The sequence below is a fragment of the Harmonia axyridis genome, chromosome 4 (genome assembly GCF_914767665.1).
Source record: "Harmonia axyridis chromosome 4, icHarAxyr1.1, whole genome shotgun sequence".
Classification (NCBI taxonomy): Eukaryota; Metazoa; Arthropoda; class Insecta; order Coleoptera; family Coccinellidae; genus Harmonia; species Harmonia axyridis.
Window position 1 is genome coordinate 47763644 of NC_059504.1, and position 26361 is coordinate 47790004.

Below are 26361 nucleotides of genomic sequence, written 5' to 3' on the forward strand. Positions count from 1 at the left end.
GTGGAGCTCTAAGTTTGAGAAACCCTGCTTTTCACAGGATTCCAAGGACTGCAAGGAACTCTGGCTATAGGAGTCCAAGATTCTCAGTATGCCCTTTAAGTTTTCTTTGAGCCACTCTTCAAACAGCTGGAATTACTGCCTACAAACAGAAGGTTCATCGCACAGGGGCATGGATCGCCTCAATTGCACCTATAGTCAATTAATATGAATTTAGAAACTAATATTTCTGTTATTTGAGATTTACCTAAGTATTTTATTAGTTTTAAGTTTTGAGTCAGTTATTATCACCATCAGATAACACTTTTTTTCTTTGTGGGAATGTTTACATTATATAACTTCATTCTGGTAAATAAAAAAAATACATACAGGGTGATTCACCGGGCTGGCCGATTACATGTTTATGGAAAACTAATCAAAATTTTGAGCTGAAAATTCGCATATTGGGGTTTGAGACAATGATCTTTCTCCTTAAATTATGTTCAGATCTCTACAACTTCCGGTTATACCGGAAACAGACAACTACTTCCTTATTTCAAATGGCACACCCAGTATATTATTGCATCATTGGATAGATTTTTTGACAAGAATTTCGGCAATATGCCATACCTTGGGTAAAAACTCAACGGTTCATGAGTTAATGGGGTTCTTATAAAAAAAATGGTGGCGATGAAGACTCACACTTTTTTTAATTTTTAGAAAAACCGGGCCCCGCCTAAAATTTGAGATACTTAGGCTAAAAGATTAGCAGAACTATAATTTCGCTTTACTTTGGATCCCCCAAACAAAAATCCGACCCGCTCTTGGCCACTCCTGTTTTTGAAAGCTGGCGTCGTTAATGGTCCAACCCCAAACAGTCTTATAATACTAGGTATTTGCAGAATCGAAAAAGAAAATATTTTCTTCAGAAAGAGCTTCCTCTACCGAAATATTAAAAAAAGGGAAATCCTCATCGCCAGCATTTTTTTTTATAAGAATCCCATTAAGTCATGAACCAGAAGTAGGTATGTCATATTGCCGAAATTGTCATCAAATAAGCTATCTAATGATGCAATAATATACTGGGTTGCCATTTGAAAGTTGTAGAGATCTGAAAATATTTTAGGGAGAAAGATAATTGTCTCAAACCCCAATATCCAAATTTTCAGATCTAGAGTATGATTAGTTTTCCATAAACATCTAATCACCCTGTATTTTGTGGTACATTGACCAAATTCTGGTATTGTAGTCATAGTTTATAAATAAATAGAAATAATTAACCTACCGTAGTGTTTTTATTAAAACACTAAACGCAAGGACGATGATTCTTATATTTAGGCATTTAGTCAAGATTTCGAACGAGCCGAATTGGGGGGATGAAAAATTCCGAGGAAAATACGCCATAGGCGTTTATTAAAAAACCCCCGCATAAACACAGTGATTGAATATCTCCAAATTGGGAATTAATAAAACCCCACGCGCTTCCTTCCTATTGTCAGGATAAAGCGGATCGCTTTTAATGAACCCCGGCCGAACGCAGAAATTACACGCTGAATTCAATTTTTAGATTTTTTTCCCTACGTTTAGCCCCAAATTAAACTTCAGTTGCGGTCTGAAACTTCCGACAAAGGACCACTTCCTTCACGCGATGCACGCACCTCCAGGTATCATTGTCTCAGGTTATTGGGGATGATTGGTGCAGGATATTCTTCGCACAACTTCAAGTTCGCTTCACTCTACTAGTATGCAGTCTGATTGAAATGAAATGATTGAGTTCTAAGATTGACAATACAAAACAAGTTTCAAAAATTTCGAGAAAAACACTTAGCCCATTAATATTAAACTTTGATTAAAGTAAATCAAAGGGTGTTTTTTTGAGCTATAGAACTTTAAATTGCAATAAAACAACGATGGATTTTTCGATTGACATGAATTTTATTTATCCGCAAGATACTCTTGTGGCATTACATTTTAAATAGGATTTCTGGCATATGACTGGCTGGCTCGGATGTAGTCCAATCTGGACGTCCAATTTTCGATTACTTTTTCCAACATTTGTGGCCGTATATCGGCAATAACACGGCGAATGTTGTCTTCCAAATGGTCAAGGGTTTGTGGCTTATCCACATAGACCAATGACTTTACATAGCTCCACAGAAAGTAGTCTAGCGGTGTTAAATCACAAGATCTTGGAGGCCAATTCACAGGTCCAAAACGTGAAATTAGGCGGTCACCAAACGTGTCTTTCAATAAATCGATTGTGGCACGAGCTGTGTGGAACCATAGCTCCTGGACATCATGGTTGTTCAATTCAGGAATGAAAAAGTTAGTAATCATGGCTCTATACCGATCACCATTGACTGTAACGTTTTGGCCATCATCGTTTTTGAAGAAGTACGGACCAATGATTCCACCAGCCCATAAAGCGCACCAAACAGTCAGTTTTTCTGGATGTAACGGTGTTTCGACATACACTTGAGGATTAGCTTCACTCCAAATGCGGCAGTTTTGTTTGTTGACGTAGCCATTCAACCAGAAGTGCGCTTTATCGCTAATGGACGTAGTGTGCGATACTTCCGCACAGAGTCATTATTTTCGAAATAAAATTGCACTATTTGCAAGCGTTGTTCAGGCGTGAGTCTATTCATGATGAATTGCCAAACCAAACTGAGAATAAATCACATGACAGCTATTAAATCGGTCGTCATCTCGAACAGTAATGCCAACTTAAAGTAATATACCTCGAAAAAAACACCCTATATATGAAGCAACGACAATCCTCAAACTATTAACGAATCACCATTAATTACATCCTACAAAATTGACTGTTTGATGTTATTTATACGTTGGCGATATCATCGGTTCTTATTTTTTTCAGAAATGAATGAACTAATTTTTTGTTTACAAAAATCAATCAGCTAAACATTGACGACATTTGGTTCCAACAAGACGGTACAACTCAATTATCATAATCAGGAAAAAAATTTCTCACCGGCCATATTTGCGGAACCTCTAGTCTAGTTAAGCAACAGTTAGTCAGAATTTGGTATTGATAGCGTCATCAGAATCAAAAAAAAATTCAAGCAGAATATCGAGAAAAAAGAATGAAGCATGATTGCGAAATCAGTATCTTTTGAGCGCCCGCTTATTCAAGCGTCATGAGCCTTTGGAAATCAAAGGAGTATATGTACTATGTAGGTATATAAAAGATGTTATTAATGAATCACATCTCACAGATAAACACTCTGCATTTTTTTAGAACAAAATGTCTAAAACACTTACTCTTGAAAAAATATTTAGATTAAAGTGACTTTTGAAGGGACCAGCCTTCTTGGATTTTAAGGGCATTAGTCCCTTTTAACTTGATTTCCATAATCGTTTTTTACGGCGCTCACGTCGTTACTCTATCCAAATCTTTTTGAAGTTAATGAAAATCAATGAAAAGATTAACAAAACAAATGGAAATTTCAAAATAATGCCGTTGATTGGGAAATTCTTTGGGTAGTGGGGAATATTGTATATAAGGAATAAATAACAGAAAATGTCCCACTGGGGTCCTCTCTTACCTACTTCAACATATGCCACTTCATATTTAATATTCTAACCTTAAAAAAAAACAGTTTCAACATTAGTCGAAACGCGTCAACCAATCAATCACCAAGCCCGAAACGGCAATATCCCCGAGATCCCTCTCGATTTAGCCAACAACCGGCTTGACGTTCATTAATATGCGTCAATAATTCCTAGCGTTGCAGTTATAAATAGCCCGAGAAGGTGTCGATGGATCTGCCTGATGAAGGCGGTCGCCTTTTAACCCTGCCGGCAGGATGGACGTCCCACGGCTAGCGTAATTAAAAATTATGTCCCATCACCCGCCCGATATCAGAATACTACTCTTTTTTTTTTTCTTTCTTCGGCCTCCGACTCCTTTCGATCCGTCAAGATGAATTTTTAATTATATCATTACGATTATCTTTTTATTTCGTGATTGAGAAGGAATTCCTGCGAAAAAAACTCTGGGCTGATTTAATTGGTTCTAGCGGGATATTGGAGTTTTTTTGCATTGGTTATGAGGTGGAGTTAACATTTCTTATAGAGTGGTTAATTATTATTATTACATAAATGATATGAGAGGAGGCCTAAACCTGAAAACTCTCAGAATATTTCTGCCATTATTCGATAAGTCTTGGTAATAACCATAGATAACCAGGGGCAGTTTTAGCTAGGGTGCAGTGCGCCATATAAAGGTTGGCTTATGTCCCAAGCACAGATCCGGCGTTAGGGGTGAAACAGTAAAGCGAATGTTTCAGACGCCTCTATTTGAGGGGCGCCAATTCGGCCCAGTTTGTTGGCCGCCTTTTCATAATTCATCCTTGATTCTTAAACACAACATAAGGTTGTTCCGCTCCGCTGCGTTTCTCAACATTTTCTACAAAAAAAAATATCCAAACCACCTTTACTAAGCAGAATTCCCTATTACCCTCATTGAAAGAGGGATAAATATCATTATGTATTGCACAAAAATGAAAAACAAGACTACCTTCGCTTTCGAATTATTTGGTAGCCGATGTTGTTTACACATTCAATCCAGAAATAAATTTAGATACCCGCATGGACAAAAACATAAGATAAATAGAGGCGTAGGCATACATATTGTGTTATTAGATTTGACTTTTCAGCAGAAGCAGACACGTGGAGTATTATTATTATACATTCATTATAGGTTAAAATGCCAGAAGAAAGAAAGAAACCCAGCGGAAACGACTTTAGAAAGAACCGATTATCAAAAACTCTAAAGAAATCAAAAACGGCAGAAAGTATCTGAAGAAGGATGTGTAGACAGTCATCTAAATATAGTAGTGATGGGGAGAACCAAACACCAGTTTTTGAGACCATTCGATTCCCATGTAATAATATTCTTGAAAATAAACTTAATTTCGAATAAGATGCTACCCTTGATTGGACTCGTTATGTTGCTAGAATGTAAAAATGAATATAGAATAAAAGATATAGAGACTAGCTGTGAAACATGTATTTCACAGCTATAGTCTCTATATCTCAGAAGAAAACAAACTTATGACTAATCCAAAACTCCTTTATATCTTATTTCAATATTTTACAAATTTGTATGGTACGCCCTCTATCAGAGGGGTGGTAGTTTCATCCCGGTTGGGTTTAGAACCCAAGCGGTGCCGTTCTAGAAATATATAGATATGATTTTTTGATTGACTCATAAATCATATCAAGATTCCCATATTTCTGACAAGACATATTATGTTACGTAGAATGTAAATTTTGAAATACAATCGTGTGATTTAAATATGCAACGAATTTTTTTATTAAATTGACATAATATTTTGTAGCAAATCAGTAGAATGGAAGCAAAAAGTCTCTTCAGTATAATTAATGTATATTGAGATATCGAATACTATTACACACTGCTACATACAGGGTGGCCACTTTTTTAATGGGATTGTATTGGTAACTTTTAAACCATAAGAGTTAGAAAGTCGGTCAAATGGAGCAAAAGTTGCATGCATAGAAGCATTATCAAGCAGTTCAAACAAATCGAGATTATCAGGGCCGTTTATTGAGATATGATAAGAAAAGTAAATTATGTCATTTTGATTTTTCTTTTTTTCCCACTTTATTTCAAATATCATCAAAAAATGTTACAGGAATTTTTTATTCGACAGTAAATTATCCTCAATTTGACGTAATCAGATTTTGTTTCCAACGTTTCGTACTCGCTGGGACACTCTCAACCTCAATTTTTTCAATACGGACCTGCATATTTTATGACATTTTTCGAAATAACTTTTAACGCTGAATTCAACGATATATCATTCAAAGTAGTTTTTCAGGTGATTTTGACCCTTATCCAATTTTCTTTGGGTCGGATCTGTATTACCTTTATTCAGTTTAATTGACTACATGCAATATGCAATAAATTTCGATAAGAAAGTCAACTTACCCATCTTGAACTAAATGGAACGTATTAGAATCAAAGCAAGAAACCAGTATACTGGTTTCTTGGTTCTTCTTTTATAATAATCATTATTATTATTATTTCAATTCATAATAATTAAACGAAAGTATCATTTAGCGAAAGAAAAATCAGATGATTATTCGAAAGTAAATGAAAATTAATGAAGTAGGTGTTTGAAATGTCCACCATTTTGTAAAATACACTTTACGGTTCTGGAACCCATACTTCTTATACATTTGCTTGTTTGGTCTCCTTGAATACCTTTCGAAACATTCTCAATTTTCTCGCGAGGTATCACTATTGTTGTATTTGTCATTTGTTCCGTTGAAACAAATTACAGAATCGAACTTTATTTTGAGATCATTACGATAGATATAATTTGTGCAAGGCTTGGTATTCAAATTTAAAATCATTGTATTCGCGTCTGTTGACTATTTTATTAGATAACAGCAGTTTTTGAAAAATTCCATTCACTGGCCACAGTTCTCGATTTTTTTTCTGGGTTCGATTGAATTTGGGTCAGAACATTGATATCGTTAATAAACTTATTTTTTCTTACATACACACCATTAAATTTGGATGAGGGTCAAAATCATCTGAAAATTGAATGACATTGTATGATATATCGTTGAATTCAGCGTTAAAAGTTATTTCGAAAAATGTCATAAAATATGCAGGTCCGTATTGAAAAAAATGAGGTTGAGGGTTTCCCAGAGAGTACGAAACGCTGGATACGAAATCTGAATACCTCAAATTGAGGATAATTTACTGTCGAATAAACAATTCCTGTAACATTTTTTGATAATATTTGAAATAAAGTGGGAAAAAAAGAAAAATCAAAATGACATAATTTACTTTTTTTATGATATCTCAATAACCGGCCCTGATAATCTCGATTTGTTTGAACTGCTTTATAATGCTTCTATGCATGCAATTTTTTCTCCATTTGACCGACCTTCTAACTCTTATGGTTTAAAAGCTACCAATACAATCCCATTAAAAAAGTGGCCACCCTGTATATCTAGAAAGAGAAAGGCAATGATTAATTTGGAAGTAGGTACCATTTTTTAATCATCTATATGAAACATCTCCATTAACAAATATCAAATGAATAAAACCAAACTTGCCAAAATGAGTTGATAGATCAATTAATCAAAGAGATACATGAAATTTCTCTTGTTGAGTTCGAGAAACTAATTATGACCAACAGCTGGTGAATATAAACCAATAACAGACTGTTGTGTTTCCCTATAGAGATTACAGCGAAAAACTGGGTTATTTCTAATATAGATACTTAAATTTTTATTAATTACATAAATGGTTCAAATAACGTCGAATTATCTTACCTGAATACTGCAGAGATGGTAGACTAAATCAAACATACCTATATTGCAAAGAGAAAAGTAGTGAAAACATTTTTGCTGTAGGAAAAGGCCCTCTCTACCTTCTAGTTGTCTCCAAAGTTTTGAAACTTGCAAAATTTTCACCCTTTTTAATTAAGGTTTATGTTATTCTTTCACGAAATTTCATATGTAGATTTTGCTATCACTATTCTGAAAAGAAAATCCGAATTTAAAACTTCCTGGTCTGTGACATGTCATGAAAACATAATTACGTGATACTTGGTCATTTATCAATGTTTGTTACAATTTTCTGAAGGAAACTGAAAATACTTACTTAGTAAACTTATTCTGGAAGAATTAAATTTTTCCCCTCTCGATATACCATTATACAATATCGGCAGTAAATTTTGAAGATGAAGATATTTCATATTAAATCGTACTTTGATTTGAAATTCACAAACTTTTTGAAAATAAATGCTGCGACTTCTTGCCAGGATTCTGACACCTCACGAAAATTTCGTCCTTGATTTTTCGTCATACATTCCAGCAAATAACCGAAAAAATTCGCAATGGATTTTCTGCAAGATTTTAGAGGGTTATCATCAGAAAAAGGGTTTTAATTTTTTCACAAAACACTTGATACAGTGTTTGGTAATTCGACGTCATCCTTTGAAGGAGTCGTACTTGAGGTCGATAGACAGGTCAACAAGGGGTCAAAAGTGATTTTCAGAAAATCCGAGTTGTTTCGGAAATAGTAATTTACGTAACAAGTCCGGAAAATAGGGTTTTTTTGGACGAATAGACAAGCGTTAGCGAGTCCTGGAAGTCTGTGAGTCCAAAAAAACCATTTTCGGGCGTGTTGCGTACAATATTTTTTCGGCAACCATGTAAAATAACACTATCGCTGCTGCTTTCCATATTTTATTGCGATTGCGATAAAAAAACATGCAAATTTTTGACAACTAATTTCATATGAACTGTCAGCCGTTATCTCGGTTGCTATGGATTCTATGATTCTTTTCCGGCCTAGTCCGGGAAGTACGTACTTTCCGGACTAGGTCGGGAAATGCTACTTTCTCAGAGGAAAAGCGTCCGGGAAGTGCTCACTTCCCGGACGGTTGCCGAAAAAAAAATTGATGGTATGAATACTATTAGAATGAATATTTCCCTCCTGTCAAAAATTCTATGTATATGGAGAACAATTATAGAAAATTACAGCGATAATTGCATTGTAGGAAGCGAAACAGCACTGCGATAATTGTTCTGTTCATAGATGCATAGTTTCTATGCATCTTACACAGTTTGAATCTATGGCAATTCCATTCTAAATCAGTTTGACAAGTGATGTAAGTTTATTCGGGAAATATTCCCCCGAATTACACTCGTGCATCAAAATGACCGGATAATTTCGCATTCCAGTGTGTTTTCTTTGAAAAACTGCATTCTCATGCAGTTTTTATGACAACACGCTGTCATGCAAAATTATCGGTAATTTTGATGCACTTGTGCAATTACTTATGAAAATTCATTTGATGCTGTCTTGAAAGCTAAAATATGAGTTTTCACTTTAGAAAGGAGAATGGATGCCCAAAACTTATATAATTTTAGGAATAATTGGTGTTAAGCAGTGGCAACGCTAGAGGGATGCCAGGGGCGACCCCCTCAAAAATTAATGTGCACTACTGTCCTTATCGACAATGTTGAATGCTTTATTTCCATAAAGTATCAACACATATTGTTCAATATTTAATTCTGAAAAGATTCTCATTGCTACCAAGTGCTAGTATTCCCCAACTAAATTTTCAACATTATTATTGAATTAAAAGAACTACATATTGGAAAAGGTTTTATTGTAAATATCTACTCTTTATAAACTGACATTACAAAATTGTTAATACTACATTCACTTACAGTCTTCACAGAATCAAAGCAATAAAATTTTAAATAGGAAAGTTTCGTCATTTTAAAATTAAATACTCATATTGAACATATTGGAATTAACATTTTCTATTGCCATTAATAAAATACTCGCAGAGCTTTTAAACTTATAAGGAGGATTAGAATTAATAAAACTAGTGAGTTGTAGGGCTAAATCCCTTAAAACTTTGTTCACAAATCGTTTTGTATCGGGGTCATTCCTATTTAATCCTAATATAGCTGCATGAATATAACTGAAACAAATCATAAAATCATCAATCATGTAAAATGTATAAAATAAATTATTATTGATCAAGGAAAAGATTCTTGAGCAGCTCAGTAACTGGAAAATTAAAGTCACTCAAGAAATAAAAGAATTGACCAAGATAAACAAGAAAAAATTTGGCGCACAATTGAAAACTTGCTCAAAAGATGAATAGAAAATAGAAATGTGAATGTGAAGGATTTTCATCAAGTTTCAAGCATTTAACTTTCAGGTTATCCAAAATAGTTGTTTATCATACAACTGCAGAAAGTATTGATATTTTTCCAAGAGTTCAAAATTCGAAAATAAGCCATGAAGTGATCAATGTTTGATGAATTCAATTTTTTTTTTGTAATTAATTAAATATTTCCATAAATATCATTTAGTGATTTTTGCATTGAAAAATGTTGGTAGAACTGTTTTTTGTCACATATTTGACAGATAATAGGTAAATCTTTGACAGGAGAGTTCTGAGTACCAACATATAAAAATAAACTATAACCATGAAATCTGTAAGAAACAGAGATATTCCCGCACGATTTTATTCCACCGAAGTATGGCAGAATGAACGGATTTGCTAAAGAATTAAAAGAAAAGCTTCAAAGCTATGATTGTATGAAGCAATAAATCAATATGTTAATGTTAATAGAATTTCTAGTACCTTAGTTTGATTTCGGTGTTGTAACCCAGGTCCATACTGAGTTGTTGTATTAAGGCAAGAAGACAACTTTGCGGTAAAAAAATATTTCCTCCAAACACAGAATTCACATCCACTTTCTCACAAACATAAACGACATATTGCAAATTCTCCGCTGAAAGTGCCAATTTCAGAGCCTCCTCGATTTCCCCACTTGACAGATACTGCCGGATCTTGCTGAACTTTACCTGTATTGGAAAAACATTATACGTATGTGGGAGGGGTTTATTAGTAGCATGAAGCAATTATAATGAAGATGAAAAATTGTGAAACTGAATTAACATTGATTACGACATATGATATTGTTATATTACTAATCTTACCTAACATAGTAATGATAAAAATTGTTCAAGAACACAAGATCAATAAATTATCAATGGCTGTTTTGTTGAAATCAAACGATTTCAGGTTTACGTGAGTGAAATCAAAACAAAATTTAGGGTGGAAAATTTACAATAAATTTTTATTGCATTATTCAATGCCTTGATCTTTACAAACATTTCAGTCATAATACCATTTCACTATTTCAATGTGATTATGATTCTTCTTTCTTATCATTTCTCAGGAGAAATTGATTACAAATCTGCATAGATATCACTTTTGATTTTTACTATCGTTTGTTTCAGCTTTAATATGATTGTGAATTATCTTTTGTTTTCTTTAAAAGTGAATGAAATCATATTTAGTTCTCAGTGAATTGAATCTGGTAAAATACTTTAAACCCTGATACCAGTTGTGGAATCATAAATAAAACTGTAAGAGTATTTGAGGTTATGTTCAAATTAATAAAAACGGCATTTTACAAAATCTGGTGAATGATCTAGGCTTCAAACTTGCTGGTGTTAATCTCGTTTCATCAGACAATTCATTAATAATGAAATAGTTCTATAAATTCTATTTTCTACATTCATGCAAAAAGCAAAACTTTATTGAACTGTATTTAGTGGAAAAAGAAGTTCTTTATTGCACTAGTGCAATAAAGTTTTTATTGCACTCATCTGTCATTCTACTTCAACATGCTGTCACCAATTGTTCATTCACTTTCAACATTGAGGGTAAAAATGAAGTTTGAGTTAAATTGTTCGTAACATATTAGTTCCTGTTTCAATGCAAATCGATATTGATAATAAAGTATTCAAGTTGCGCTTTTCATTTTCCTACACCTAGTGCCGCACCTCAATAAATCATTTTTTGCTTTTTGCATGAACGTAGAAAAAATGTTGTATGCAACTCGTGCAAAAATTGTTTATTGCACTCGACGTGAAATTGTCCGACGAGGCAGTTAGGCCGAGTTGGACAACACGTCGAGTGCAATAAACATTCACTTTTTGCACTTGTTGCATAAATAACTATCATCTATAAAAAAAAACGATTTCTTCACAGACACTCGTCTGAACTGAATGAAATTTCATTTGTTTGGATACAGAACCCAGACCAAAACAACCTAAATGACGGAGTGGTGTCACACTAATAGAGCGTTAGGATATATCATAGAAAGACTTCAAAAAAAAAAAAAACATTTGACACTTTATTTTCTAAATATTTTATCGAATTGCCAAAATCAAAGTGTTGAGGAACATTTATATAGATTTATGTAGCCTTCAATAAATTTATATTGGTTCAAAATAATTTTGATATTTTCCTTAGATGCTATAACCAAATGATAGCGGTATGTTAATACAAGATTCAGAACACTATTATGTTAAAAACTAGAGAAGAAGAGTATAGAAAAATAGTGAAAGAAATAAGTTTTTAAGTCAGTATTAGTAGTTTTGATGTCATGCAATAATCTAATAGAAGGAAAGCAAGCTGCAAGAAAAAGCATTTTGAATAAACCAAGCGTTTATTATACATGCAAAATTTCCTACCCAGCAGAAATTAATGATGTAAAAATTATAAACATTCTATAAGTCAAGATCTATCAAAATAAACTCAATAATTACTACTGAAAATAAATTCGTATCAAAATACTAATATATACTAAGCTTTTGGAAAATAACTCAAATATCTATACTTTTTATTGTGATAATAACGTACGTGTGTATCGACCATATGAGGAGCCGGAGTTACAGATCTGGAACGGACAGCATTCATTACACTGTCTTCTATCACCGATGCTTGAGACTTGAACCCTTTCTTCACTTCATCGCTGATCTTGGTACTAATGGTTTCCATGAGTTTATCCTGCATACTGTAAAATATTGAAAGAAATTAGAGGAGCACTCACTCCAGTCAGGAGCTTTTGATTGAATATTCAAATTTGTTATATTTAATTTAATTCTTTCATGGAATTTCAATTTTTGCTTCAATATAGTTAATTCTCTTTGCTGAACACAAATCTAATGCAAAACTTTCCAGTTTGTGACATGGAAAAATAATGGGTGTTTTTTTTTCGAGGTATATAACTTTAAGTTGGCATTACTGTTCAAGTAGGCGACCGATTTAACAGCAGTCAAGTGATTTATTCTCGGTTTGGTTTGGCAATTCATCGTGAATAGACTCAGGCCTGAACAACTCTTGCAAATAGAGCAATTTTATTTCGAAAATAATGGTTCTGTGCGGAATACGTATCGAGCACTTCGTCCATTTTATTTTGTTTCACGATGAAGCGCACTTCTGGTTGAATGGCTACGTCAACAAACAAAACTGCCGCATTTGGAGTGAAGCTAATCTTCAAGTGTTTGTCGAAACACCGTTACATCCAGAAAAACTGACTGTTTGGTGCGCTTTATGGGCTGGTGGAATCATTGGTCCGTACTTCTTCAAAAACAATGATGGCCAGAACGTAACAGTCAATGGTAATCGGTATAGAGCCATGATTACTAACTTTTTCATTCCTGAATTGAACAACCATGATCTCCAGGAGCTGTGGTTCCAACAAGACGGCGCAACATGTCACACAGCTCGTGCCACAATCGATAAATTGAAAGACACGTTTGGTGACCGCCTAATTTCACGTTTTGGACCTGTGAATTGGCCTCCAAGATCTTGTGATTTAACACCGCTAGACCACTTTCTGTGGGGCTATGTAAAGTCATTGGTCTATGCGGATAAGCCACAAACCCTTGACCATTTGGAAGACAACATTCGCCGTGATATTGCCGATATACGGCCACAAAAGTTGGAAAAAGTCATCGAAAATTGGACGTCCAGATTGGACTACATCCGAGCCAGCCGTGGCGGTCATATGCCAGAAATCATATTTAAAATGTAATGCCACAAGATTATCTTGCGGATAAATAAAATTCATGTCAATCGAATAATCCATCGTTGTTTTATTGCAATTTAAAGTTCTATAGCTTTAAAAAAACACCCTTTATTTCTTTAGGAAGCCAAACAACATAAAAAATTCGAAAATAACAGACATTTGGGCAAAATGATTCGGTTCTCCTGAAATAGGCGACCAAAAAAAATAAATAATGTAATTCAAATAGATAAAATCTAAAAATATCCAATTCAAGAAAACATTGATTTTCCTCACCTTTTGAAACCAGAATTGATATTCTTTTGTATTTCCAAATTGACCGTACTGAGTAATTGCTCCGACGACAATTTTAAATTATCCGATGCTGTATTTATATGTGTTACTAAATCTTTGCCTCTTTCTTGAGATTTACGTTGACGCTCCAAATAAGCTTCCACCCACGATGCATCTACAAATAAAAACAATAATAACTAATTTGATAATTGCATATCTGCAAAGGATACTTCCTAGAACATTTTTCATTGGAAATGAAAAAAGAACATCGACCTTACATGTAAAATTATAAATGTTAACTCAGTTATTTACAATATGAAATAAAATTTTTTCGGGAAAAATTGATATTGAAGTAATAATTGAAAGAATAGTAATATTTGTCCTTTATTGATAAATAAAATTATCAATGGCCATTGACCTAAGTCCTTACGCCCATAAAGAATTAAGAATAAATATCGAGATTTAAAAAAAAATAACTCACATTCTTTGGTGCCTTTAATGAAAGTATCGTTAATCTGTTGGAACATATTTCCACAAACCTTTTCACAAGATGGTATTAAATTATTTGTTATCATGTCTCTATAACACTTCTCTAACAATGGTCCTATTGTACGAGCGACAGATTGACTAATTGCATCTGTTAAAGTCTGAAATCAAGAATACAATTCTAGTACAATGGAATTTCTCCTGAAAGTATGAAATAAAGACTTTTTCTCTCTCCCTACATACGGATTGAAAAGCTAGTGTAAGAAATAATGTTCACATGACTGAAATTTTTTAATGAAACCATGAATAGAATATACTTTGCTCCAAGGAATCTACAACCCAATTGGGTAATTTCAAAAATTTAGTTCTTCCCAGGTTATTAATGAAGAGTATTTGAAAACAACTACTTTTTTCCTTCATACCTTCAACATTTTCACTTACAAGATGAAAAGGACTTAACAAAAGTACATTCTTCCTTTTTCCCGGAATAATAATGAACTTTATTATTTCAAATGGATCTCACCTTATACAGGGTGATTCACTAGTATGGCCTATCAAACGTTTATGGAAAACTAATCATAATTTTGAGCTGAAAATTTGCATATTTTGGGGTTTGAGACAACGATCTTTTTCCCTTAATATTTTCAGATCAAAAATTCTGTGTGGAAGTCAAAATTCAAGTTATAAAAAGTACATCATCAAAAAACTCACCTCATTGGCGACAATTCCCGTTACGCTCTCTTTCAGGAACATTTCTGTTTGATTTACCCTTTGACTAAACTGATTATCCAATTGATGTCTCAAATTTTCCATCATTTTCATAACAGTAGGTAAAATTGTAACCTTCATTTCATGGCCAAATATAACAGGAGTTCTCTCAACGAATGCATCAAGAATCATCTTAAATATAAATCAGAAATGTGAAAGGTAGGATTACATTTTAAAATGAATATAACGGGTGTTTTTTTAACTGCATGAGAAGTTTCGATGGTTGTTGATAAGATGCATAGAAAACCTGGTGTGTCTTCCTATTGAGGGGTGTTTTTTTAGAGCTATAGAACTTTAAATTGCAATAAAACAACGATGGATTATTCGATTGACATGAATTTTATTTATCCGCAAGATAATCTTGTGGCATTACATTTTAAATATGATTTCTGGCATATGACCGCCACGGCTGGCTCGGATGTAGTCCAATCTGGACGTCCAATTTTCGATGACTTTTTCCAACATTTGTGGCCGTATATCGGCAATAACACGGCGAATGTTGTCTTCTAAAGGGTCAAGGGTTTGTGGCTTAGCCGCATAGACAAATGACTTTACATAGCCCCACAGAAAGTAGTCTAGCGGTGTTAAATCACAAGATCTTGGAGGCCAATTCACAGGTCCAAAACGTGAAATTAGGCGATCACCAAACGTGTCTTTCAATAAATCGATTGTGGCACAAGCTGTGTGACATGTTGCGCCGTCTTGTTGGAAACACAGATCCTGGACATCATGGTTGTTCAATTCAGGAATGAAAAAGTTAGTAATCATGGCTCTATACCGATCACCATTGACTGTAACGTTCTGGCCATCATCGTTTTTGAAGAAGTACGGACCAATGATTCCACCAGCCCATAAAGCGCACCAAACAGTCAGTTTTTCTGGATGTAACGGTGTTTCGACATACACTTGAGGATTAGCTTCACTCCAAATGCGGCAGTTTTGTTTGTTGACGTAGCCATTCAACCAGAAGTGCGCTTCATCGCTAAACAAAATAAAATGGACGTAGTGCGCGATACGTATTCCGCACAGAACCATTATTTTCGAAATAAAATTGCACTATTTGCAAGCGTTGTTCAGGCGTGAGTCTATTCATGATGAATTGCCAAACCAAACTGAGAATAAATCACTTGACAGATGTTAAATCGGTCGCCATCTTGAACAGTAATGCCAACTTAAAGTAATATACCTCGAAAAAAAACACCCGTTATTTAAAGTTTCGAAGCTCTTAAAAAAACACCCATTACAAAAGCTATCTCTTATCAAATATTCAACTTTTGTTTTGGGGACCAAAAGCACTCACCTCAGATATGCTGTTTAGTAAAGACTCTTTCAAATCTTGTTCTTGGAATTTGTGCATGCTGAAGAAATTCTCTAAGAATTTCGCCATTTGTAGCTGATGTTTCGACATGGCAACTTCTAATTCCTTAGAAACTTCATCTCGTATTTCCATTTTTACATTGTTTTGTAGCATCTTGTTTGAAAACATCTCCTTTTTCAGGCTCTCCATCAACATCGTTTGTTCTCTGAGGGCCGTTTCTAAGCTAGCAAGTCGGGAATTCAGAACTTGAAGTTGAGAATTATGAATTTCGTCTCGGTTTGGCTCCTCTTTACTCATATTAAAATCTATAGTAGAATTCACTTCCATTCCATTGTCAGTAACTACAGGAATTTTTGGCCAAATCATTTCCTTATTGCTGATGACTTCAGGGAAGATATTCTCCTTCTGATTATAAATTTTAGTGGGCGCTTCCGATTCTTGTAATTTAGACGATAAGTTCTCGAAATATTCCGGATTGCTGTATGTAGAATTATTGAGAGATAGAATTTCTTGAACCTCTCTGCTTGGACTAGAGCCACCACTGGCAAAGTTTCCTTTTTGCGGCCTATCCAAATCCCCTGTATTTTCAACAGATGGAACTGGCGACTTTTCTGTATATTCAAAATAATGTTCATTAATGATGAAATAAACCTGATTATGTAACTAGTAACAGAGAAATAAAAACTATTTGATGAGCTACGACAATAACAAATCGAACTACTTTATCAAAATCAGTTAAGATTTTATAACAAAAAAAAAAGGAAAACTAGAAACCTTGACAAATTTCTATTTTCTATCAATATGTAAAAATCGAATGTTCATTCATTATTAATATTTTATCATCCATAGCCACCACCTCCTTAGTTTACTGATCAATAAAATAAAAAATATTTAAATATTAAAATTGTGATATAAATGTGCCTAAACCTTAACTATTTCATCAATCTTTTTGATATAAATTTTCAGAAAAGTTTTTTTTGGTATTTTTTCTTTACTAAATTCTTGATTGGAGTTCCTGATGAAAGCTGAAAGTTTGATTATTACATTGAGAGTCCCTCGTCAAAAGACAGCCCAACATAATTGTAAATTCTCAGCTCACAAGCCGAAGTATTTACTCTCCTTGCTATCGAAGAACTGTCAGATCTTAGTTCTTATCAACTTCGGTGGAGAAAGATTGGCTCAGTATAGAACTAGGACTTTTATATCTTCAGGAAAGTAATTTGTGAATTTGGAAAATTACATTCTTTATTACTGTACATATATAAATTTCGGATTCACTTATATATATTTTCATTTTGTAAAATATTGTATGTAAATTTTTCTGGTACCAGGTATTTTAAAAATTCAGATTGTAAAATACTTGTGTGATTATAAAAGGTGTTTGATCGACCTGGGTTCAGAGCCACGACTCAAAACAAACGACTGTGCTTGGACATTTTGAGTTGTAACAAAGAGGTAACAAAATCAACATAGAGATAGAGATACGTTTCAGAATTTTTGTTTTTTTCAACACAAAGTGTCTTATAGTTCCAATAATTTACTGAATTTACAAACTTACAACTTGTATATTAATTTCACAAACTTGCATTTGAGGACATAGTAAACTAACTGAAAGAAACTGTTCCTTTGGTATGGATTTACAGAGATATTCACATAAAATTGCCTTCATCAAGTATACTTCATAATTTAAAGTAATCATTCATTGATTAGAGTCAACATCAATCTAAAGATAAGATTGAACTCCCTAACATTGTCATTTCAATTTATTGTAAATGTTGATTTGTATGTATACCTATTTCACAGAAGAGTAAGAAAGAAGATCCATGACTATCTGTTGAGATTCCCATCTCTGTAAATCCGTACCAAAGAGACAGGCAGTTAGCCTGCGGTGTCCCCAAATTCAAATTTGTAAACTTCCTATACAAGTTGTAGGTTTGTAAATTCAGTAAGTTTTTTGAACTAGAAGAGGATGTTTTAGAAAAATTGTATTAAAAAATAAAAATACCAAAATTCTGTTTTCCTGTTTTCCGTTAACTCAATTTGTACAATTTATTTTTCTTTTGGTTGGTTTTAATATTTTGTCAGTTGGAATTGTATTTTGAGACAAAAAAGTATATATCAAAAAAATTAATCAAATAGAGAAGGTTTAAGCACAAATAATGATTAGAAGAGAGTTCATTCAAGAATTACATAGAACAAACAATGATGTCATCATTTTGATAATTAATTAAAATTGTCTTTATCAAGGAGACTCATTTGACCTTTACAATTTATAATAAAAAATATTTATAAATAAGCAAAAAATTCTTCAATAAGCTTACCTTTTGTTGGTTCTATAGAATTCCTGACACTGCTAGCTCTAGATGTAAAATCCTCAGGTGTCATGAGATTCAATTGTGACTTGCTACTTTGTTGCTGAATAAGGAGAGTTACAGATGACTGCAAATCGTCCAGTTCAGGTACTTTTTCCACTTCAACTTCATTGGAAGTTGAGTTATTATCACAGCCCTGATTTGAGTTGCCCAAGTAATTATTAAGATAAGACTCTGGCGTAAAAACAATATTGCACTCCTAAAAAAAAAACAAAAAATGCACATTCATTTATATAAGTAGACTACCATATGGGTAAAATAAGTTAACGAAAAAGGTGAAATAAGTTAACGTAAGTACTGAATTAGTGCCCACTAGTAGGTACTTTCGAAACAATTCAAAAAAATAATTCGTTTTCAATATATTTATGAATTTAATTTTTTTTTTGTGCTTGGTAATCTTTTTGTTTTTCAGTATGAAATTGGAAGTTGTTTTTCGAGCAGGTGTGAAGTTAGCAAAAATGTTGCATATTTAATATTTCACCAGTCCTAATTGGTGTCGTAATAGTTATTTTTCTACTAGCGTTTCGAAAGCATAACTTTCCACACGCATTGACGTTTGGAAAGTTTTATTTTTCCAAATTAGTGCGGAAAAAAGCCCTGCTATTCACTTTCCGCACGCATATGCGTGCGGAAAGTCAGTAGCACGGGTTTTTTCCACACGCAAATATTAAAGAGTCGCATCAATCATAAAATTTTGGCATGTCATCATAAAATTCAAACTTTTTTCTATGCGGCTGAGCGCACTAAAATATAATTTCTTATAACGTCAGTCGGTATCAAGACGAAAACTCTGCCTGGAAGTGTTTCATTTAAGCTAGTAGGAAAAATATTGATCCTAACTCATGTGGAAAGTGCCTTTTCCGCACTCGACAGCTTGACCGAACTCCGCTTCGCGTCAACTGCAGTCTCTTGCGAAAAAGTATCACTTTCCACACTTGTTAGGAAAATAGTATATTGTGCAACAAGTGGGGAAAGTCCAACTTTTCTCGCGAGTGTGGAAGTTCGCAAACATACGAGCGAGAAAAGGACTTTCTCCACATGTTTTCACACTATACTGTTCCTACAACTGCACAAATTTCAATAATTCAAGTAACGGACTTGATTCAAATCAAAATGGCCTTCGTTGACAGAATGTGCTAATTTATTGCGTTTCCATAGAAACAACTCAAAAGCCCAATTTCATTGGTCTACCAAGCGAGGTGTGGGCAAATTGCCGTGAGAAATAATATTTCCCACAGTATGAGCAATACATAGTTTTCAAATTGAGTAAGCTATGAAGAATACGCTACTTTTCATAGCAGTTGTAGGAAAATAACTATTTCACTATCGTAATGAGTTCATTACAGTACTAAAGAGAGTGCTGTAATGAACTCATTACAGCATTGTTTTCAGTTATATTTTTCGCTTTGCCGTTGTTTGTAATGAATTTCGATCCTATCAAATTTAAACACACGTCAATTGTCAATGTAATTTGGATATAATGAAATGATTTGCAACATTGTTGAAATTTCTCTCGATTCTGGTGGTGTTGAATCGATTTCGTCAGACATAATAATATGAATGTGTAATTATAAATTATTTGGAAATTGGAAACATACGATTCAAATTTGAATTCCGTAATCTGTCAATCTTCGTTGCAGTTATACCAAATGCCAAGATACAATAGAAAAGTCACTAAGATGTATAATCTAAATTTTTCATTGAATTTCGACAATATTTCACAAGAGTTGGCTGAAATAGAGAAAATATTGTCTAATACTCGTTGCAGAAGGCAATTTCAACACTCATGCATTGGAAAACTTGCTCCTTCTAGCTCGTTTTGAATTTGTGTTGGAATAGGAGCCCATTCTGCAAATTGTTTTTGAATATACTATAATAATACAAGCGCAGAAAGCATTGATATTCTTCCACGAGTTCAAAATCACAGGAGGCATAGATCGCTTAAGAAACAGGACATGATCCTATGATACAGGAGGAGGAAAAGTTCGAAATTCGAAAACGAGCCATGAAGTGCCGAATTTTTGATTATTTTCTCTAATCCGCCCAATTTTTACCAAAATTAATGGATATCTTTCATAAATATCGTTTAGTGATTTTTGCACTGAAAAATGTTGGTTGGCAGAACTGTTTTCTATATCACAAATTTGACAGATATAATAGATAAATCCGTGACAGGAGAGTTTCGAGTACCAACATATAATAATGAAATATAACCATGTTTCTATGTGAAACTGAGATATAAGCACACGAATTTGTTTTACGAGGTATGGCAGAATGAACAGTTTTGCCAAAGATAGGATGAGATATAAATAATTCATTCAAAATTAACCTCACCTGAAATTTCTTAGGTTGAATTACCAACATATTGATATTAACTCCATTGTATTCCACATCTTCTTCGAATTCTTCAGTATCATACAAATCCTCATCACTGTTAGAAATGAAAGGCGTCGTCTGAGTTTCCGCCTTGGTTATGTGGAAACTCAAAAACGTGGCAGGTAATAAAAATTGTGATATGCTTTTGACGGCGACCAATTTTTCGGCATCGCTCCTCTGAATCTGCATCACATACAATATCCTGTTGTTGATATCCGACATGACGACATATTGACCAGAATGATCGATTCCGATTTTGAAAAAGAGATTTGATAGCAAAGAATGGGGGTCATTTTGAAAGTGAATCGTCTGTAAACAAGTCCAGGATTCACATGACCATAGTTTGAGTTCAGAATTGTGGTTGGCACCTGTTATGGCGAATTTCCAGAATCTGGAGCTGCAATGAAAATTTTGAATATAAAATATTTATATTTAGGATTAATTAACTTCTTTTTCTCAATATTCCATTTTATTATTTATCTTTCAATATACAGGGTAATAAGCCGTGATGACTTATTAGAGGTTCGTGGAACACTAATCATAATTGTGTGCTGAAAGTTTGCATGTAGGTGTTTGAAACAATGATCTTTCTCCCTAAAATATTTTCAGATCTCCACAACTTCCTGTCATACCAGAGACAGACTACTAAAGGGTGTTTTTTTTAGAGCTATAGAACTTTAAATTGCAATAAAACAACGATATTTATCCGCAAGATGATCTTGTGGCATTACATTTTAAATATGATTTCTGGCATATGACCGCCACGGCTGGCTCGTATGTAGTCCAATCTGGACGTCCAATTTTCGATGACTTTTTCCAACATTTGTGGCCGTATATCGGCATATATATATGTCGAGGTGGTATTGGCTAGGTGGAGAAGGAGCTGCGGAGAGATGGGCATTCCTGTGGGGGACCACAAGTTATTCTCGTTGAACTTTGCAGACGATCAGGTCATCTTGGCACAGGATTCTTTTGATATTGAATATATGATCAGAAAATTATACACGGAATATGAACAATGGGGCCTGAGCGTGAATCTGAAAAAGACCGAATATCTGGTTGTAAACAGTGAAGCATGTTTTGAGGTGCTCATCGGCGAAGACACGAAAATAAAACAAGTAGATCAGTTCAAGTACTTGGGTGCGGTCGTTGACAGAAATGGCATTGGCGGAGTCGAGATAAAGCAGAAAATTCAGGGGGCAAGAAAGATTATTGGTTGCCTAAACTCTTTGTGGTGGGATAGAGGAATCTCCAATCGTACGAAGATACGGGTAGGAAGAGCGATGGTAGAATCAACTCTGTGTTATGGCAGTGAAATATGGACTATTAACGCTGACCTAAAACGCAGACTGAACGCAGTTGAGATGGACTATCTGAGACGGAGTGCAAGAACATCAAGGCTACAACATGTCACCAATGATAGCATAAGAGATCGGTTACAGGCCAGAGAAACAGTAATAGACCGAATCGAAACCAAAAGTCTAAGATGGTTTGGACACTTAATGAGAATGCCTGAATATCGATGGCCTAAGCGGTTATTTGAATGGGTCCCGCCAGGACGAAGGAAGAGAGGTAGACCGAGACGCTCTTGGAGTGAGGGAGTGCACCAATCTATGGAACAGAGACAGTTGAACGTGGAACTGACACAGGATCGCGAGGCTTGGAGAAGAGGACTGGGTAGACGGCACTAGGCTGTATCTTATACTAATATGTGATATACCATATTATTAAGCCCAGAATATATATATATCGGCAATAACACGGCGAATGTTGTCTTCCAAATGGTCAAGGGTTTGTGGCTTATCCGCATAGACCAATGACTTTACATAGCCCCAAAGAAAGTAGTCTAGCGTTAAATCACAAGATCTTGGAGGCCAATTCACAGGTCCAAAACGTCAAATTAGGTGGTCACTAAACGTGTCTTTCAATAAATCGATTGTGGCACGAGCTGTGTGACATGTTGGGCCGTCTTGTTGGAACCACAGCTCCTGAACATCATGGTTGTTCATTACAGGAATGAAAAAGTTAGTAATCATGGCTCTATACCGATCACCATTGACTGTAACGTTCTGGCCATCATCGTTTTTGAAGAAGTACGGACCAATGATTCCACCAGCCCATAAAGCGCACCAAACAGTCAATTTTTCTGGATGTAACGGTGTTTCGACATACACTTGAGGATTAGCTTCACTCCAAATGCGGAAGTTTTGTTTGTTGACGTAGCCATTCAACCAGAAGTGCGCTTCATCGCTAATGGACGTAGTGCGCGATACGTATTCCGCACAGAACGATTATTTTCGAAATAAAATTGCACTATTTGCAAGCGTTGTTCAGGTGCGAGTATATTCATGATGAATTGCCAAACCAAACTGAGAATAAATCACTTAACAGCTGTTAAATCGGTCGCCATCTTGAACAGTAATGCCAATTTAAAGTTATATACCTCGAAAAAAACACCCTATACTTCTCTCATTTAAAATGGCACACCCAGTATATAATTTCATCATTAGATAGTTTATTTGATGACAATTTCAGCGATATACCAATAGGACAACGTATTGGCAGAATGGAAAATTGAAAAGGTTATTTTTGAAGGAAACTTTTTCTGCAGAAAAACTGCAGAAAATGTGATGCCTTGTCGCCACCATTTTTTGCACAAAAATCCCATTCTCATGGACCTATGAGTTTTTCCCAAGTCATGGCATGTTGCTGAAATTGTCATCAAATAAGCTATCTGAAATAACGGTATAATCGGAAGTTGTAGAGATCTGAAAATATTTCAAGGAGAAAGATCATTGTCCCAAACCCTTATGCGCAAATTTTTGGCACAAAATTATGACAGATCTAATGGGTCATCGCGGTGAATAGCCCAATATTCTTTTGCAACACAATTTTTGTAAATTATCATGTACCAACTTATGTCAAAATTTCTTCATTGAAACAATAGATTAACATGCAGATGTAGAAAAAAAGATGTTTATACTCACTCAGAGCTATATTCTAGAACATTGTCTATAAAAATCAAACAAGAAAGAGGTTTACTCTCGTGAGGTGTCCATTCATGTAACAATTTTTGTTTCTCATTGTCTCCCATATAAACCTATAAAAAAAATCATAATTTTATACCAGAACAAATACCCATAACATGACAGGATAATACCTGATAAAATTTAACGTATCCATCAAGACACGCTGTAGCAATAGCTGTCCCGTCTGATGAAAAGGAAACATCCACAACATGCATAGAATGGAGAATTTCAACATATCCCTCATGATTTTCATCCGGTTTCACAGCATCGTCTGGATTCTTCGATAAAATAGAACATACGTCCCAAACTTCAGCTGTAAAAAGATTATTCAAATGACTGAAGTTCCCATTTAGACCATCAAATTACTACGAACCTTTTGATCCATTCAAAAATACAAACATTTTGGCCGTCTCTTCACCTGCTTCAGGATCATCCTCGGAACTTGGTAAATAGGGGCACCAAACCATTCTATAGTTGGAAGGGGGATTATTTAAAGCATCTGGGTGATATATATGGAGTAACAACTTGTATCTATATAAATGTAAGGAAGACATCATTTTAATATTTCTTATAAGTTTTCTACAAGTTATAAACAAAAGGATACTTGATAAAATGAAGACTGTCTTCAATTTTGTAGATAAAAATATTCGCCACATCGTCAACACATCCTAAAATAATTTCTTCCTTCAAAAAAGCAAAAGATACGTCTCTAACATCTGTTTTCAAGTTTTTGATCAAAGCCCTTTGATTCGTCTCTTGATTGACTACTCTAACCATGCCCCCATCTTTACCTGAAATAGAATTGGTGTTTGTTTTAGCAAATTTCCATTAATTACCAATGAAGTTTGTATATATGTTATGTGCAAAAACGGTCCAAACAAATTATTCTCAAATTACAACAATTCAAAGTTAGAAATTAAGGTTCATTATAGTCAACAAATCATATAAATTCCAAATACTATTACCTTTCATGGCAAAAGCTAAAACTTTTCCATTTATGTGGACAGAAACTAACTGCCCCTGATACAATTTTACTTCCCAATTATAATCGATCCTATTATTTAATAATACTTTGGAGCTACCCTGGGTGTGGGTTCCTGCTTTGCATTGTATAATGAGTTCTTTCGAATTAACAGGTACAGTATAATCGCTTTCACCACCATATTTTCTGAAAATGACATAATTGGTAGCAATTTCAGAAAATAGAATTAAAATCACTCACATAATTTGGGTCTCGTCAGTTTTGAGTGCTAATGGGGATGGATTCATATTTTTATTGTTTTTTATTCTCCGTTACTAGTTAATTCTTTAAAATTTAGCAATGTGATAAGAGTAACATCAGGTTTTGGAACAGAGTCATAGTATCACCTACAAATCATTTAAATTCGGTATAGCTATAAAATTTTACAGTCAATACAAAAAACTCTTTTTTCACCTTAAAAATATTAAATTTAAAAGTGTTTAATTCGAAAAACAATCACTATAGACAAACAGAGTTACACCGGCATTTAGAGTATTTAATTAGCCACTTCTTGAAGTTAAGCAAGGCGTGAGAATTATGTCAAAACTATGTCAAATACTGTCAAATTCAAATTAGCAATGAAATGAAGTTTTGCAGGGTTGCCAGATACAAAATTTTATTTTTTTCAGAATCTATAGAGGTGTATCAAAAGTTGCCAGTTTTTGAATAGAAATTAGAAATATCCTGATGTACTTTGAGCCAATCGATCCCAGCTACCAGATAATTGAGATTAGATATTACTTCAAAGAAATTGGGAAATAATAATTTGGTCAATGAACCTTCATCCCTATGATACAGAGAAAATAAATTATTAGTTAGAATAGGTGCATGCACTTAAACCTAATATAGAAGTGATGGATCATCAGTTATGTCAGTTTTTATTTGAAATTCCAAAAAATCAATTTAGTAGAGAATTTGCCTGTAAGTCATATACACAATTTTCTGAACTCATCTTTCCACAATCACAAATAGAATCCTGTAACGTATACTTAAATACTTATATTTGATTCGAGTTATTTTTCCTAGATGTTGCCTTAAAATCGAATTCTAAAAAAACCTGGTGGATGCGCGCTATCTTAACGCATCCGCCAAAAAGCATATGGTATATTTGATAATACTTTACGAAAAGAGTTTATGATAAGAACAGCTTCATAATTTGATATCATAAGCAAACTTCCCTGCTGAATATCTATCTGCAGTCGGTTTCTTCCTTACATGTCCCAAAACTGAGATATTGCAAATTTTGTAAAAAAAAATGTTCTTTAAATGGATTCACAAATTTTCTGGTTAGAATCGATGCCTAATTCGGAATCTACGATTTTGAAA

The 26361-nt window shown here is 34.1% G+C and overlaps 1 protein-coding gene across 1 annotated transcript; it reads right to left on the reverse strand.

The window, feature by feature from the left end:
* Window positions 1-9141: 9141 nt before the first annotated feature.
* Window positions 9142-25608, reverse strand: LOC123677873 (enhancer of mRNA-decapping protein 4). The gene is made up of 16 exons (XM_045614603.1): window positions 25450-25608; window positions 25237-25382; window positions 24980-25182; window positions 24619-24805; window positions 24388-24545; window positions 24146-24327; window positions 23973-24085; window positions 20944-21382; window positions 18559-18808; window positions 16220-16848; window positions 14863-15051; window positions 14147-14312; window positions 13669-13840; window positions 12225-12378; window positions 10152-10375; window positions 9142-9479 (listed from the first exon to the last, which is right to left on the reverse strand). The coding sequence occupies exons 2-16, from the start codon at window positions 25281-25283 to the stop codon at window positions 9278-9280; spliced, it is 3315 nt and encodes a 1104-aa protein (XP_045470559.1). The 5' UTR covers window positions 25284-25382; window positions 25450-25608; the 3' UTR covers window positions 9142-9277.
* Between the last annotated feature and the right edge of the window lie 753 nt (window positions 25609-26361).